Here is a 16,654-nt window from a genome sequence, read left to right as displayed (position 1 = left end):
CTCCAATGGTTTGTTAATTACTTGGAACAAGCAATAATTTTGACAGCCTTTCATTTTGTGACAATAGTCATGCATGTGTGTGACCATGTGTGTGTGTGCCTCTCCTAACCCTGAACAACTGGATCGTGGTGCTACATATGCAAAAAAATCTGACCTTAACCATGTAAAACTGGATTATGTGACCAGGTAGTATCTTCTGCACCTTGAGTTAGTTTCCTGTCAGTTGAACACTAGATTTCATGCCACATAAACATGTTTCACTCATCTTTTTGTTGTGTTTCTAATTCAGTGGATTTTCAGAATGGATATTCCTCCAAAGAAATATACAAAGCATAACTCTTAAAGAGCACATTTCGATGATTTTAGAGATAATTGCAACTTTTTTTAAGGGGAAGTCAATTATTTGATGGATCAGTTAAACCTACAAAGAAGCAGGATCAGTCACACCAAAGTGCAATAGAAAGTACAAGCAAATATGTAAAATAATGCCAAAAAAAGACAAAACACTGCTACAAAACTGACCAACTCTTAGAAAATAAGGAAAGACTCCAGAAGGAGGTGGAAGCCACAAGAGTTGAATTTCCTTCTACTCTGAAGATCGCCTACTGGAAGTTTTTTAAAAGTCTCTGGATCATTTTTGGTGGTTAATTTACAGCTTGATGATGATTCCTATATCTTGTACATTTACCTGCATTCCTTATGACAGGTTTATGTAGTCTTGAATGAAAATTAAGCTCCATTAATAAAAATGTATTTTTCCCTTTTAAATATTCCAGTGGTTTTCACATAAGAAGCATTTTTCTTCAAAGGAATAAGCAATTTTTTCCCTCTCTTTTTAAAAACTGTTTTTTCAACTTCACAAAGGCCTATTTAGAAAATTATTGTAGATAGAGCACTGGCCCTGGAGTCGGGAAGACCTGAGTTCAAATCCGACCTCAGACACTTAACACTTAACTAGCTGTGTGACCCTAGGCAAGTCACTTAATCCCAATTGCCTCACCAAAAAAAAAAAAAAGACAATTATTAACATTGATAAGTAAATATATATGAAGAAGAATCATAGAAATTTCCAAATGAGGATTGAATATTGAAAAAGAAATCATGCATTATGACATACATCACAAAAGAATAAGAAATGTATGCAAGACATGAGTAGTCTGAGAATTCACTTGACTTAAACACTAACAAAAACGTATTGGTTCTAATTAAGGCTAGACTGGAAAGACTAACTGTTCATAAAACACAATTTGGTATTCAATATGGTAAGCATGGTTTTATCATGAAAAACTAAAAAAAAAAATGTCAAAATCTCGTTAACTCTCCCTGACAGATGGACAAAGAATATGAATAGGTAGTTTTCTAAGGAAGAAATTCAAATGATCAATAGCCACTTTTTTAAAAAAAAAGTTCCAAAACACCAATAGAGAAATTTAAATTAAAGCAGCTCTGAGATTCTACTACACACGTATCAGATTACAATGCTGATCAAAAAGGAAAAGGACAAATGTTGGAGTAGCTGTGCAAACAATAATACTGGTGCGACTGTGAATTGGTCCAACCATTCTGGAAAACAATTTGGAACCATTCTCAACAGGTTACTAACCTGTGAATAAACTTTGACACAGAAATACCAGTACCAGGCCTATTTCCCAAAGGTTAAAGAAGAGGGGGAAAACCTTATATGTACAAAAATATTTAGAGCTATTCTTTTTGAGGTGCCAAATAACTGAAAATTAGAGGGGGTGCCCATCAATTGTGAAATGAATAAATAAATTGTATCATAGGAATATAATAAAATAGTAAAAGCTGAACAATTTTTTAAGACTCAAGCACTCTTATCAATGCAATGATTGATCATGATTATAGAGCACTGATGATGCAGCAAGCTATCTACCACTATTGTGAAGGACTGACGGTACAAAATGAGACACATATTTTTTTAACATGACCAATGTGAGGATTTGTTTTGCTATTAACATGTGTGTATTTTTTTTAGTGAGGCAATTGGGGTTAAGTGACTTGCCCAGGGTCACACAGCTAGTAAGTGTTAAGTGTCTGAGGCCAGATTTAAACTCAGGTACTCCTGAATCCAGGGCCGGTGCTTTATCCACTGCGCCACCTAGCCACCCCAATATGTGTGTATTTTAAAGGAGTTTTGTTTTTCTTTTTGCCAATGGGAATGTGGGAAAGAGAAAAAAATTGTTAATGAAAAAACATAAAATTAAATCCCAAAGAAAAATATTGTGTATTCAGTATCAAATTGCGTAAATCAAGTGATTACAACAAAAGTACTGATTTCATATTAGTTTTTAAGCATGTAACAATTCTAAAGGTTCATTTGTAATCAATAAATTGTATTTTATCTCAGCTAAATATTGAATGAGGTTGTAGAGTTAGAAGATTTGGCAACTGATCAGATATGTGGGATTAAGAATAATGAGAAGTGGGGCAGCTAGGTGGCGCAGTGGATAGAGCACCGGCCCTGGAGTCAGGAGTACCTGAGTTCAAATCCGGCCTCAGACACTTAACACTTACTAGCTGTGTGACCCTCGGCAAGTCACTTAACCCCACCTGCCTCACTAAAAAAAAAAAAGAATAATGAGAAGTAAAACAACAACCCTTGTTGCTAACTTAGATGATTCGAAGAATGGGGGTATCCTTTAACTGCTATGGGGAAACTTGGAAGTGGGATGGGTTTGAGCATAGGTAAGAGGGATAAAGAAATAAGAAGTCTTGTTTGGAAGTATATTTTACCTTTGAGATGCCTATGGGACAGTGAATTCAAGTTGTCACAGTTATATGGGACAAGAGCTCAGAAGCTCTGTATAGGGATCTGGGAATCATCTGTAAAAATATGTTAATTAAACCAATGAGAGTAGATGAGATCACCAAGTGAGATAGTATGGAAAGAAAAGAATTCAATAAATTCAGCCACTTTTCTTTAGAACATGGTATACACATAGTTACATGGCATCTACTATATAACCACAAAGATCTGTAATTTTATCAGGCTGGGCTAGATGATGTTTGAGAGTTTCTAAGGTTGAAAAGTTCAGCACCCTATAGCCAACCTAGCAAAGAACCTCTCCAAACACAGCTAGACTGATGATAAAAGACAGAGCCATAACCCAAGTCTTTCCAATGAAGTAGAATCTTTTCATCTTTCTAGCATGGTATGATCCCTTTTAGCTTGTAGCTCTCTGTGAGAACCCAGTCTCACCACTATGCCATAAGAAGGCACTTCAGGTAAGTGAATATAGCTAGGCATGATGAATATTTTATCTAAAATACTTTGAGAAACTCTTCTACCACCTCTCCTGAACCTTCAAAGGTCCCATTTTGATTTTTTTATGAGAGACTATATGTAGTATGTGACCAGTTTTACAAATAAGGGTAATTTCACTCCAACTTTACTGTAATGCATTCTGTGCTCTTTTCCAATTTCACAACGGTATATTTCAATTGATTTTCTAAACAACATTTTTTCCAGTTACTAATTTGTGACTCACATGACAAATAAACACTGTACCTTTCATACCAATGTTTCACAATGGTCATTTTAATTGTCATAAACCCCCTATGGCCCCCATATTCCTGAATTCAAACATTGCTCCATTTCACATAACATTAGTTTTTATTACAATATTTTTTTACCTTTACAATATTTTATTGCCTTTGATAAAGTAAACTAAACAGATTATTGAGTAGTGATTTTTTTTAAAAAACCTGACAGATGAGCCTCATAAAGATAGCAAATAGCCATAGCAGGCTGTTTGATATTAAAGCAACATACTAATTTACCACCCCACAAGGAAATGTTTGTGATATTAACCCAACCTTGGGAATTTTGATAAATAAAATTTAAACAAAAAATTATTTTATAAGAAATGCTGAAGGATAAAGGATCATTAGAAATTATCAATAACCTTTGGCTAAAAGTTAACCTCATAAATGAAATCCATCTATTAAATGCCACTAAAAATAAAAAGCAAGATAAAACCTGAAGTAAAAAAAAGAATGGCATAAAAATGGTATAAATCATCTCTCTGAAAACATTTTTTATTTTATAAAGTAAAATGGAAATTTATATTTAAAATGGAAAGCTAAATTAAAATTAATGAGACAGGGGTATTCTCACACACATACACACACACACACACACAGATTCTCTGTAAGGTACTAATATCTCAATTGAGTCCTATATTCTCCTGATTTCCTGTTTCAGATGAAATATATATAAATATATATATGTGTGTGTGTGTGTGTATATGTATATATATATATATATGTCTTTCATGTCCAGAGATCAAAATAGCAGTAGGTTTATAGGCTCTTCCTATTAGCATGGAAAAGGTGATCTATGGAAATACTTCAATAATTCAAGAATCTTTGATTTAATTAGGGTAGGCTTCTCTTTACAAATGTTTATCACAATACCTCCACCCCTTTGGAGACAACTTCATGAGTTTTATAGCCAAAAAAACAAGCATATCAGATAGATCATAATTAAATAGATATACATAGATATGAATATGGGTAATTTATATGTACATGTATGTGCATATAATATGTATATTCTAGTGTGTATATATACACACATGCACATAAACATAGTCCACTAGTGTTCACCACAATACCTCCATCCCTTTGGAGACAAGGTCATAAGTTTTGTAGCCAAAAACAAAGAGATCACTAGATCAGATAAATAGATGATATATAAGTAGACAGATTGATAGATATATAATATAAATATTGTGCATGCATGTAATATACAATACATGTATATATAACATTGTGATATGCATGTGTGTGCATATACATACACTTCAGTGGATGCATGTGGAGATATGATTACACTTAGTATAATGAAATCTATGGTAAAAATTTAAGACTATTGATAATGAACAAATAACAGAATGGAACTCTTTGACCAAGACAAACTATCGTTACTGATTCAATTTATTACCATGTTTCTGAAATGACCTTCTGAATAAGATATCTTAATTATCATGAAACGATATTTGGGGAATTTATATTCATTCAGTTTGAGCTTTAAATGTATCCCAAGTAATATTAATAACTCAAAAAATGGTGGAAAGTACAAGGCTTTCTTCTGCTCTCTTTTCTTAGGATCCCTTCCTTGCCACTGTTTGACTAATATGCCTATAGATGCATATTACAGTTCTCTCATGTCATGCACAAACACCCTAGTGTCATCTAGAAAGACTGGCATGTTAGGACAGTGGACAACACACTGATGATGGAGTCAGAGGATCTGGGTTCCCATCCCACATCCAATGATTACCCCCTATGGCACCTAGAGCAAGTAATTTTACTTACCTAAGCCTGAAGCTCCTCATCTGATAAATGAGATGATTTGACTACATGGCCTCTAAATCCCTTCTAACTCTTGTTCTGTAATGCCATACTTCTCTGCCAGGTGACTAACTCCAGGTTTTTATTGTGGGAACTGATAGAACCAGAGACCTGAACAAAATACCAGCTCATCCAGCATCCTCTTCTTCATTCTGCCAGATGTGGAAAGTAATCTAAGACAGAGATGCTGAATAATTTGTACAAAGCCATACAGCCGGTTCGTAGCAGAATTGGAGCTGTTACCTGTGGCTTCTGGTTCCTAGTCTAGTGTCCCAGGTCAGGAAGACATACCCAGTCAAGCCCTTGTGAATCAGGATGATTTCTCAAATCAAGGTACTGGGAGAGAATTCATGCTACCTTTCATTGGTCTTACATTTTAATACGGCTGCTCTAACAAGTATGAAATAGAGCTGGGATCTCCACATTGCACAGTGCTGAAACTCCAAATTGATTTCTAGTACATTTTAGAATCAGACTCAGACTACTAAAACAATCCTTTTAAGTACAGAGATTAAAGAATAGGTGGGAGGAATGCCTAAGTCCTTCTTTTCCTAAGAAATGCTGTTGAGTCGACATTTTGCTATTCTATGAGGTTTAACCAGGATTATTGCTGCTTTGTGTGCTACTTTGAGAGCTAGGTCAGGAAAGGGTAATTACTATAACTTTTGAGTTCCATTTGATTGTCTTCACTCCTGTGCTGTGATTTTTCTACTTCAGGTGCCTCCATCAAATGAGAGAGGGAGGGAGGGAGGGAGGGAGAGAGAGAGAGAGAGAGAGAGAGAGAGAGAGAGAGAGAGAGAGAGAGAGAGAGAGAGAGAGAGAGAGAGAGAGAGGGAGGGAGGGAGGGAGGGAGGGAGAGACAGTAAACTTCCTTAAATTCATCATTCTAGTAAAGGGGTTTCTTAGGGGTTATTTCAATTAACCTCTCATTCTTCACATATGAAGGCAATTGGGTTCACCTATCAGCAGTAAGGAATGCAAATTGAGATGCTTTTCTAGTCAAAGAAAAAATTTTTACAAATCTTGCCCACTGGGAATACAAGGGTATCTTACTGGGTTAGAACAGTAGTCTGGAGTCACTAAATGAATGAAGTTAGCTGGCTGGTATAGAAACCACACCTGTTGGAAGTAAAAAGATTTGGTAATATAACAGGTGTGTGGGCTTTGTGCAGGTGTATTTGCAGAATGAGGAAATAATCCTAAGCAAGAAACCAGAACTCATGCACATTTTTTCCAGAAAATGGGCTGCATTTAAAAAGGACAAATGATGGTTTTTTTGTTTTTTCCACATAAATATTTTATTATTTTCCAGTTACATTTAGCAATAGTTTTCAACATTTGTTTTTATAATATTTCTAGTTTCAAATTTTTCTACCTTCCTCCCCTCCCCCTCCCCCCTGATAATATGTTTTTGAAAAAGTTGGGAAGGGCAGCTAGGTGATAGGTGGATAAAGCACCAGCCCTGGATTGAGTAGCTCCTGAGTTCAAATCCGGCCTCAGACACTTGACACTTATTAGCTGTGTGACCCTGGGAAAGTCACTTAACTCTCATTGCCCCGCAGGAAGGAAGGCAGGCAGGCAGGCAGGCAGGCAGACAGGAAGGAAGAGTTGGGTGAGGAGGGCAAGCTAGGTGAAAGTTCCAGATGCTACAGCACATTTAATTTTATGTTTTAGGAACATCAACTTGAAACTGTATGGAAGCTTCATTTGAAAAAAGTAGAGAGAAGAAGCAGGGACACCAACTAGGAGGATATTGGAATAGAATAAGAAAGAAGGGATGTGACCCTAAACTAGAGTAGATTCTGTGTAATTGAAAACAAGGAGATGGAAGTTAGACATGTTGGAGAGGTACAATTGATAAGACTTGGCAACAGATTGGATACAAATGTTGATGGAGACAGGTAGATCAGTAGTGACTCCAAGGTGGCAAACCTAAGTGACTGGATGGACAGTGGTGCCATCAATAAAAATGGGTATTTTGAAGAAATTTGAGTTTATTTGCCAAGAGTGTCAGAGGGAGATATAGTGAGTTTTCTTTTGGACATACTGAATCCAAGCTCCCTATGGACTATACATAGTGAGATGTTCAGCAAATAATTGCTAATGAAAGGCTAGAGCTCAAAATAGATGGAGGTAGATAATTTCCCCTGTATAATATAATGTATAATGTAAGAGAAGGCTCTTTTCTGCTTTCATCTTTATATACTCATTTCTGATTTATTAACAGAGTGGGTTATTGATGAATTTTTATCTAATTAAATTATTGAGTGGAGGAAATCAAGGAGCTGTAAGGTCAGAATATTAGAAGGAATGTTAATATGGATATTTGGGAAGGATTTTCAATGGCAGGTTAAGGTAAAATAATGAAAAAACTGAAAACATGGCCAATAAATTCCTAGAAGAATAGAGACTCTATGACCAATATTTGAATGTCATTGACCCAATGTCTCCCACTGTCCTTTGTGGAAAATGACAATCATATCATATATGAAACCATATTGCTTAATTCAACTCAACAATTTCAATTCAGCAAATAACTGAAAAAAATCACCACAATTTATTTAAATTTATTGTTATTAAAAAGAGCCCCCTTCAAATACATGAAGACAGGGGCAGCTAGGTGGCTTAGTGGATAAAGCACCAGCCCTGAAAGAACCTGAGTTCAAATGTGGCCTCAGACACTTGCCACTTACTATCTGTGTGACACTGGGCAAGTCACTTAACCCTCATAGCCATGTAAAAAAAAAAAAAGACTTTTCAGGTAACACAACCTTCCCAATGTTATATTTTGATGGATTTTTTTTTCTTCCATTTCCTTGGAAGTTAAGTTTCTTGTAAAATATTAGTTTTCTTTTAAACAATATATAGGTATTTAATTCAGTATATCCTAATTTGTAAAAATATTAGTGAATTAATTAGTAAATAGATATTTTAAGTCATCAGCATGTGAAAGTCATATTAATCACTGTGTATTCAAATATTCATTAATAGAAATCTAAAATGTGTCCTAAGAAAAGTAACAGGATGATTCAGCTTTGAGTCCATCCAATTTAAGAATCAGTTGAGGGGACTTGTGATATTTAGGTTAGGGGAGAGGTAGGAAAGATATAATAGCTGTCTTCATGTATTTGTGGTCAAGGAGACCACCTGGGTACATGTTTTTTTGTGTGTGTTTTTGTCTATTTGTTTTGATTTGGGGTTTTTCGGGGCATTGAGGGTTAAGTGAGTTGCCCAGGGTCACACAGCTAGTAAGTGTCAAGTATCTGAGGCCGACTTTGAACTCGAGTCCTCCTGAATCCAGGGCTGGTGTTTTATCCACTGCGCCACCTAGCTGCCCCTGTCTTCATGTATTTGAAGGGGGCTCTTCAGTGGAATAGAGGAAAGGGATTAAACACTCATCTTGTCTCCAAGATATCAGAACTGGAGAAAATGGATATGTTACAAAGAAGTATATTTAGGACTTAGTATAAAGAAAACTTAGAAAGAAACAGAGCTATTCCAAAAGAGGATAACCTCTTTGGGTTATGATATAGATGGATTTATTTTCTGGAATGGGTCAGATTAGTGGGCCACTGATATCCTTTCCAATGCTTTCATTCTGTGAAAACTAAGTATTCCTTAAACAAGTATCAAGTTGCCTTGGGATTTCTTTTTTATCGTATCATTTTATTGAGTTTATTGAGTCACCTGGCTAGTGGGCTGACCTCTTCCAAATTGATGCCAAGAAGAGAAAGCCATTGGATTAATTAACTTTACTATTTTGTGTACATGGTAGGTACTTAATATTTACTAGACTAAATTAAATTGGAGCATCAGTCACAAATCTGTAATAAAACAGCCTTAGTCATAAGAAAAACACCCATCTTCATGAAACCATTGAGCATTTGACCTATACATTATTCTGTTCATAGTACAGCATTGATATGAACAAGGAAGAAACAAAAAATCCTTTATTGAAAGAATGAACGTCTGTAAAGTTTAAATATCTTATCTATATTCACAAAGATACTCAAGATTTACCCAACTCAGGAATCTATGAGGGGGCTTGAAGGTTGCCCCAATAAAACAATTTTTATGAGTCAACATTCCCTCATCCTTTTTTATGTGCTATCATTAAAAAAGGTTTTCAGTGAAATAAAAGGACAAAACTTTGAGAAATGCCCAGGGCTCAGGAGATGTTTATGTCAGGCTCAAGATAGATTTGAGAGTTATATGTGTAGAGGTGATAATAATGACTCAGTTTCATATTTGTTTAGAAGCTTTGGGTAAAAAAAGAATTTGCCAAAATAAAGATTGTAGATATCAGAAATAATATTTTTACTAAAAGGACAATGCAAATAACTAATTCCATACTTACTATTGTCATTCTGTTGTTCTGTGCTTCTCTCAATAGACTCTAAGTTTCTTGTACCAGGAACATGTTGTTTGTTTTTGGAGTCTTGCAAAAGCTTCAAAAATACCTTTTTAGAGACAAAATAAGTCTATGATTATTATAGATATGACAATAGTTTACATTTCTATGCCATTATTATAAATTTTTTTCTTTCAACTAATTTCATTTTCAATTTCTGGAATTTATGAACTAAGTTATTCCTAGGATGCCTTCCAAACATACATCATTATATATTCATTCATTTGTTAAACAAATATTTATTAGGCACATACTCTGTGCAAGGTACTTTTCTAGGCACAGAGGAAAATACATCAACTGATAAAGCTTGATTTTTCCTTCAATAATGTTATTCTAACCACCTACCATAAATAACTACAATAAAAAAAATAAATACTATAAAAACAGTATTGTGGGGCAGCTAGATGGCGCAGTGGATAGAGCACCGGCCCTGGATTCAGGAGGACCTGAGTTCAAATGCGGCCTCAGACACTCAACACTAGCTATGTGACCCTGAGCAAGTCATTTAACCTTCATTGCCCTGCAAAAAAAAAAAAAAAAAAAAAAAGAAGTATTGAAGAGGTACTGAAAAAAAGAGAAAGATGCCCTCTAGCAGAAATGTCCAGAGGAGGAGCTATAGAAGATATGTGATTAAAGCAGAATACTGAAGGGGGAGGATAAAATATCAGTAGGCATAGATGGGAACAATTCCAAGTAGAGTGACTGACATAAACAAACTGAAGACTCTATAGCAAATAAAAGTGCATTAATCAGGAAATCTTTGGAGGAAAAGAACAAAGGTCAGTTGATTGTGGAGGACCTTGAACTCTAGACTTTTCGGACTTTTTTTTGCAGGGAAATAAGAATCTGATGAACTAGGTGAATCACACCTTCAGAACGCTGTAGGAAGCTGTTCAGTAGGACAGATTAACTTAACAAAACCCCCAAAATAATCAAACATAGTAGTCCAGTGAAGGTCTTCCTTTTTGACAAGAATTACTGGAAAAACTGAAAAGTAGTTTGGCAGAAATTAGGTTCAGATCAGGATCTTACACTTAGACCATTTGCCATAATAAGCTCTAAATAAATATATAACCTAATGAAAAAGGTTTTATTTGGGGAAAAATAATGAAAAGAATCAGAATTACCTTGAATAACTAGGTCAAGGACAAAAAAAGTATTAATCAAATAAAAGATAAAGACACTCATAAAAAAATGTAAAATGCTGATAAAACTTAAAACCCTTTTAATGAAAATAAAATCCTACTAACATAAGAAGGGAAGCTACTGATAAGGGAAAAAAAATCATCACAGAAATGAAAATAGGATGGAAAGAGAATCATGATTTTATTGGGGACTTGCCAATAAGGAAATTTTCTTGACCACAGCAGATTGGTATTTTCTCTGCAACAGGTCTTCCTGACTCCAAGGCAAGCTTTCTATCCACTGGAGTCACTGCCACTCTCGCAACAAATATATCTGATAAAGCTATGATGCACTACATCTATAGAGAACAAACATTGATATGATAAGAAATGATAGGAATCAGACAACATGTTTAGAATGAAACATATTGTCAGACTTGGCCAATATGTTGCTTTTCTTGTTGTTATCATTATTTAATGATACACCTATCTTGTGTTACCACATGTTTGTGGTAATAATGGTCATGAAAATATGTTGGTGTTCAATTGTTTCAATCGTGTCTGATTCTTTGGGATCCCATTTGGGATTTTCTTGACAAAGATGCTGGAGGGGTTTGTCATTTCCTTCTCCTGCTCATTTTACAGATGAGGAACTGAGGCAAACAATTAAGTAACTTGCTCAGGGTCACACAGCTATTAAGAGTCTAAGGCCAGCTTTGAACACAGGAAGATGAGTCTTCCTGACTTCACACCCCATAGGGCAGAGGTAAGGGCAGCTAAGTGGCACAGTGGATAGAGCACCAGCCCTGGAGTGAGAAGGACCTGAATTCAAATTCAGCCTCAGACACTTGACACTTACTAGCTGTCATCAATACAAAGGAAGCTTATCTGTAAAATGGGTAGGTTGAACCAGGTGATTTCTAAGGCCCTGCCTGTTCTAGTACTCATTGTCTATAGTACCAGAAGCAAGCAAGGGCTACACTGCAAAGACAAACATCCAAGAAAAGGGGGAGCTAAGTATTTCTATTCTGTAGACTTAATTATGGAGGATAGAATTAAAGAAAATTGAAACCATATCAATTAAGAAGTGCCATTTGCAAATAGGTTTTTGCTCCTTTGATAATCCAAAAGGAATTTTCTTTCTAAACACAATTGAAATTATGATTATTATTAGTCTATCTTGATGACTAAGACTGCACAGTCATATTATAGGTTGATTATAAATATATGCACATCTGTGTATTCTTAAGCCTCCTTTCTCAAAAGGGGGCCTGTAAATCTAATCAAAATAAGCATGAACGCCATCTAGTGGTATATGCAAACTGCAGACACACATTCCCTTGAGGCCTAGAGAAAGTCTAAAGGATTGTATCCTAGAATCATAGGGTCATAGATTTGTAATCAAACGGGAGGTAAGTGATGATCTAATTCATCCCCCTCATTTTAAAGATAAGCAAACTGAGGCCTCAAAGAGTTTAGTGACTTGTCCAGGACCACTGGTAGTAACATGAAGAGATTGGTTTAGATGGCATCTAAGATCCCATCTTATGATCCTAGATCATAGAGTTCAGGACTGACCCTCTCTTTGTGATCTTATCAACTCCTGTGGATTCAATGATCACCTCTAGGCAGGTGCCTCCCAAATCTCAACATCTATCCTTTACCTTCAGCAATATGAACGGCCTGCTAGAAATCTCCACCTGAATTTTCCAAAGGCATCTCAAACTCATCATGCCCAAAACGTTACTCATTATATTTTCCTGAAACTCACAGAATCAAGGCTCTTCCTAACCCCGTTAGTGTTAAGGTTATCCTTCTAGTTACCCATGTTCACAATCTCAAAGTCATCTTTGCCTCTTCACTTTCCCTCACATCCAAAATTCGGTCTTTCAAACATCTTAGTCCATCCCCTTCTCTTGACTAACATAGTGATCACACTAATTTAGCTCCTTGTCATTTCTTGCCTAGATGATTGCAATATTCTCTAATCATTTCCCTGGCTCCAGTCTCTTCCCTGTCCAAGCCATCATTGACAAATTGTGGGTAGCTGCCAAATTGTTATTCCTAAAGCACAAATCTGACCATCTCTTTCCTGTGCTCAAAAATATACACTTGTTCTTTATTGCTTCTAGAATACATGCAAACTCCTGTTTGGTATTTAAATTCTTTCATAATCTGTCTTTATAATCTATCTTTCCAGATTGAATTCAAAATGCTTCCCCTCATTTCTGCCAAAGTGACTTTGCTGTTTCACCCACAGGTTATTCTGCAATTCTATACCTTTGAACTAGCTATTCTCATGGGGCAGCTATGTGGCACAGTGGATAGAGCACTGGCCCTGTACTTGGGGAGACCTGAGTTCAAATATGACCTTCTCCAAAATAAAGTTTAAGGGGCAGCTAGATAGGGCAGTGGATAAAGCACTGGCCCTGGATTCAGGAGGACCTGAGTTCAAATCCATTCTCAGATACTTGACACTTAACTGTGTAACCCTGGGCAAGTCACTTAACCCTCATTGCCCTGCAAAAAAAAATTAAAAAACAAAAAAATAAATAAAGCTTAAATGCCACCTCCTACATTAATCCTTTCTTCATACCTCTCCTCAGCACTCTCCCCTTAGCCAAAATTATTTTATAGTTCAATAAAATAAACATTTATTAAGTGCCTATTATGTGGCAGACACTGTATTAAGTATTGAAGACACAAATTTGTAAAAAAGACAATCCCTAACCTCAAAGAGTTTATAATCTAAAAGGGGAGGAGAAGCAGAGAGATATGATAAAGGCAGAGTCAAATCCAAGGAGCACAGCTGGTAAGAAATGCACTATGAGCCCTCTTTAAATGAGGACTTTGGGGAAGTTCTGTGCCTTACACTCCAGCCTGCCAGTCAAAGGAGCTGAAACTACTGAGTGTACTCAAAAGGTGTGAGTACCAAAGCTGATGCAATCTCTGGGATAATAGGAGTTTCCTGGTGATAAACTTTTCCTGGAAGTCTGATGATAGTGAGGTTGAATCTAAGGAAGGTAACCGTATATATTTTGGATCGACTTACCTGCATACATGTTGCTTCCTTCCTACTAGAATAAGGGTTCCTTGAAAGGAAGGACTGGGGTTTTTTTTTTGTCCTTGTGTTCTCAGAGCCTAGATAGGTGTCTGACAGAGTAGACTTTTAGAAAATACTTAAATTGAATCGAAAATATCTCAGAAGGCATAAAGTGATCCCAAATGTCACACTTTTTGATGGATCAATATGATGATGGTAACTTTAGCAAATTCTTTGAATTCCCACTGAATTATATTATACAGAAGAGTATATGCTCTTATTTCCATGTTCAGTAATATTTTGGAACGACGATTATATAAGATGCCCTAATCCAGTGTCTTAGAGGAATGCATCAGATCCGAGATACGATATTAATCATGTCTTTCTTGAAATGTCTTTTATGTAAAGTTCTATAATATTCTATCAGTAAAATTTTTAAAGGGGGAGGTTTCATGTTATGCCCTGAACATCTACTCATACATCCTTTAAAATCTGAATAAAGAAATCACTATCATCCCTTTAATCAGCATTCCTCTCTTAAATGTTTCTGTTACATAACCGAACTGAGATAGAAAATTTAAGGCATGTATTTTAGGACAGAAACAGGAAGGAAATTGAGTGTATTCCAGAAGCTCATATAACCAAATGACTTTATGAAGTTTCTATTTAAAAAAAAACAGATATAGAAAAAGCAATCTGACCAATTGAAATAAGAATATATATTTAACAAACACAACACATGCAATCACCACAATAACTATGATGTGAAAAGAATGTTAATTATAGCATTTCTTTTAACAATTTCTACATGATGCCAGGTTATTAAGGATGAAATTCATATACTATTCTTTACCTTTCTGTGCCTCAGTTCTCATATCTGTAAAAAAGGGAAAGTAATAATACATCCCACAGAGTAATTGTGAGAATCAAATGAAATCACATATATAAAGTGTTCTTCAAACCTTAAGGCACTATATAAATGCTATCACCATCACCACCACCATCATTATTTAAATGTGTATTTAATTCACTTTTGATTAAAAGAGTCAATTGTATATTGACTTTTTTCAATTAAATGACTAGAAACCTATGAGAGAAGGAACTAAAGAGGGTTGACTTCTTGTTTGATTGTTTTTGTTATTGCTTTATGGTTTGGTTTGGTGTTTTTTAAGCAAGCAGATTTAATGTGTTGAGCATAGTGGGAACTAACAGGCAACTTCTTTAAGTCAAAAGAAAATTTGAAAAAGCTTAAACAAGTTAGTTCTCTTAATACTTAAATAATGTCACTCCATTAAAGAGCAAAAAATGAAATAACAGATCAAGAAATTCAATACCAGATATTCTTTTCATTAAGTGATATTTTAAGGATTAGGTGCTCATGTAATTTTACATTTTTATTATGATTTTTCTTATGATATTCCTGTTCTGCTTCCTCACAAAAGATGCATTCAATAGACACTATTTTGCCATATGTAGCCTTTTAGTCATTGTTGAGGGGCTTGGAAATTTAAAAAATTAAAAACTTCACATCCCCAAAATTTATGAGAACTCAATGTCATCTAAATATTGATTGTGCCATTAATCGCTCGGACTTGTGGACTATACTTATCTTTTTATTTCTCTTTTTAAAAGAGTATTGTCAAGTACCATAGCCCCTCTGACTTGGCTTACAGTTAAAATGTCAGGTTGATGAAGTGTGTGTTGGAGATGTTCGGGACAAGGTGCCCTTCCATTTAGAAATGAGAACAAAACTATGAAGCCAACCAATATTAATATGTGTATACCCACAATCCAGTCAGCACCACACCCTTGATGATGGCAACAGGACCAGAAAGTTTACCTCACATTATATAACCTACATTACCTTGGTCAATTTTATCTTTGCCTAAAGGGCATTAGCAAATCAAAAGAGGAAAAGAGATAGGCAATATGATATAGTGAGAAAAGGACTAGATTGTTGTTACAGACATTTGGATTCTTGCACAAGTTTTGCTACTAAAGTAGCTATCATTTCACCTTGGCAAATCACTTCCTTATGAACAACAATTATCCCTTCAGTAAAATGAGAGTTAATTAATTTAAATATTCTCAAATCCTAACTGCTTTAGTATTATGTGATATTTTCTTTAGAATTTTGATGGATCTCATCTATGGGATTACTCCATGAAATGATATAGATCCCAACACTCCTAAGACTTCTCATCCTGTCCTGTTTTTGTCTGTTTTCCATGTAGTATGCATCCAGTATACTGGAGGCCTTCCTTTAGATCAAGGTCCTTAACCTGAAGTTAGTGGCCTTGATTTTCAAAAATATATATATTTGTATAACTGTATGTCAATATTATTGTTTCCTTTGTAATCATATATATATGGGTACGTTTATATATATATATACACACACACACATATAGACATATATATCCATATGTGTATATACATGTGTGTGTACATATACATACACACGTAAATATAAAATTTTACTCTTTTAAAACATTATTCTGAGGAGTCCATAGACTTCTCCAGTCTATGACAAAAAAGTTTATGAACCTTTACTCTAGATTTCTTAATATTTTAAAGCCATTTCTTAATCATCAAGTACTAGACCACCTTAAAATTATTCTCATTCCTTGCTTTTATTATGTGTCTAGCCTATGACCTTTTCAGAACTTGCAGCTCTGTTAGTTTTTATTTCATTTCCCC

General features: G+C 35.2%; 1 protein-coding gene across 1 annotated transcript in view; it reads right to left on the bottom strand.

Moving 5' to 3' along the window:
* ABCA13 (ATP binding cassette subfamily A member 13) overlaps positions 1-16,654 on the bottom strand; it is a 506,393-nt gene that overhangs the window by 210,303 nt on the left and 279,436 nt on the right. The window contains exon 41 of the mRNA XM_044001141.1: positions 9,734-9,836. Within this exon, the coding sequence (XP_043857076.1) occupies positions 9,734-9,836 (103 nt within the window). The remainder of the gene's footprint in view (positions 1-9,733; positions 9,837-16,654) is intronic.

The sequence above is a fragment of the Dromiciops gliroides genome, chromosome 1, assembly GCF_019393635.1.
Source record: "Dromiciops gliroides isolate mDroGli1 chromosome 1, mDroGli1.pri, whole genome shotgun sequence".
NCBI classification, from domain to species: Eukaryota; Metazoa; Chordata; class Mammalia; order Microbiotheria; family Microbiotheriidae; genus Dromiciops; species Dromiciops gliroides.
This window is presented reverse-complemented; position numbering and strand designations above follow the sequence as displayed.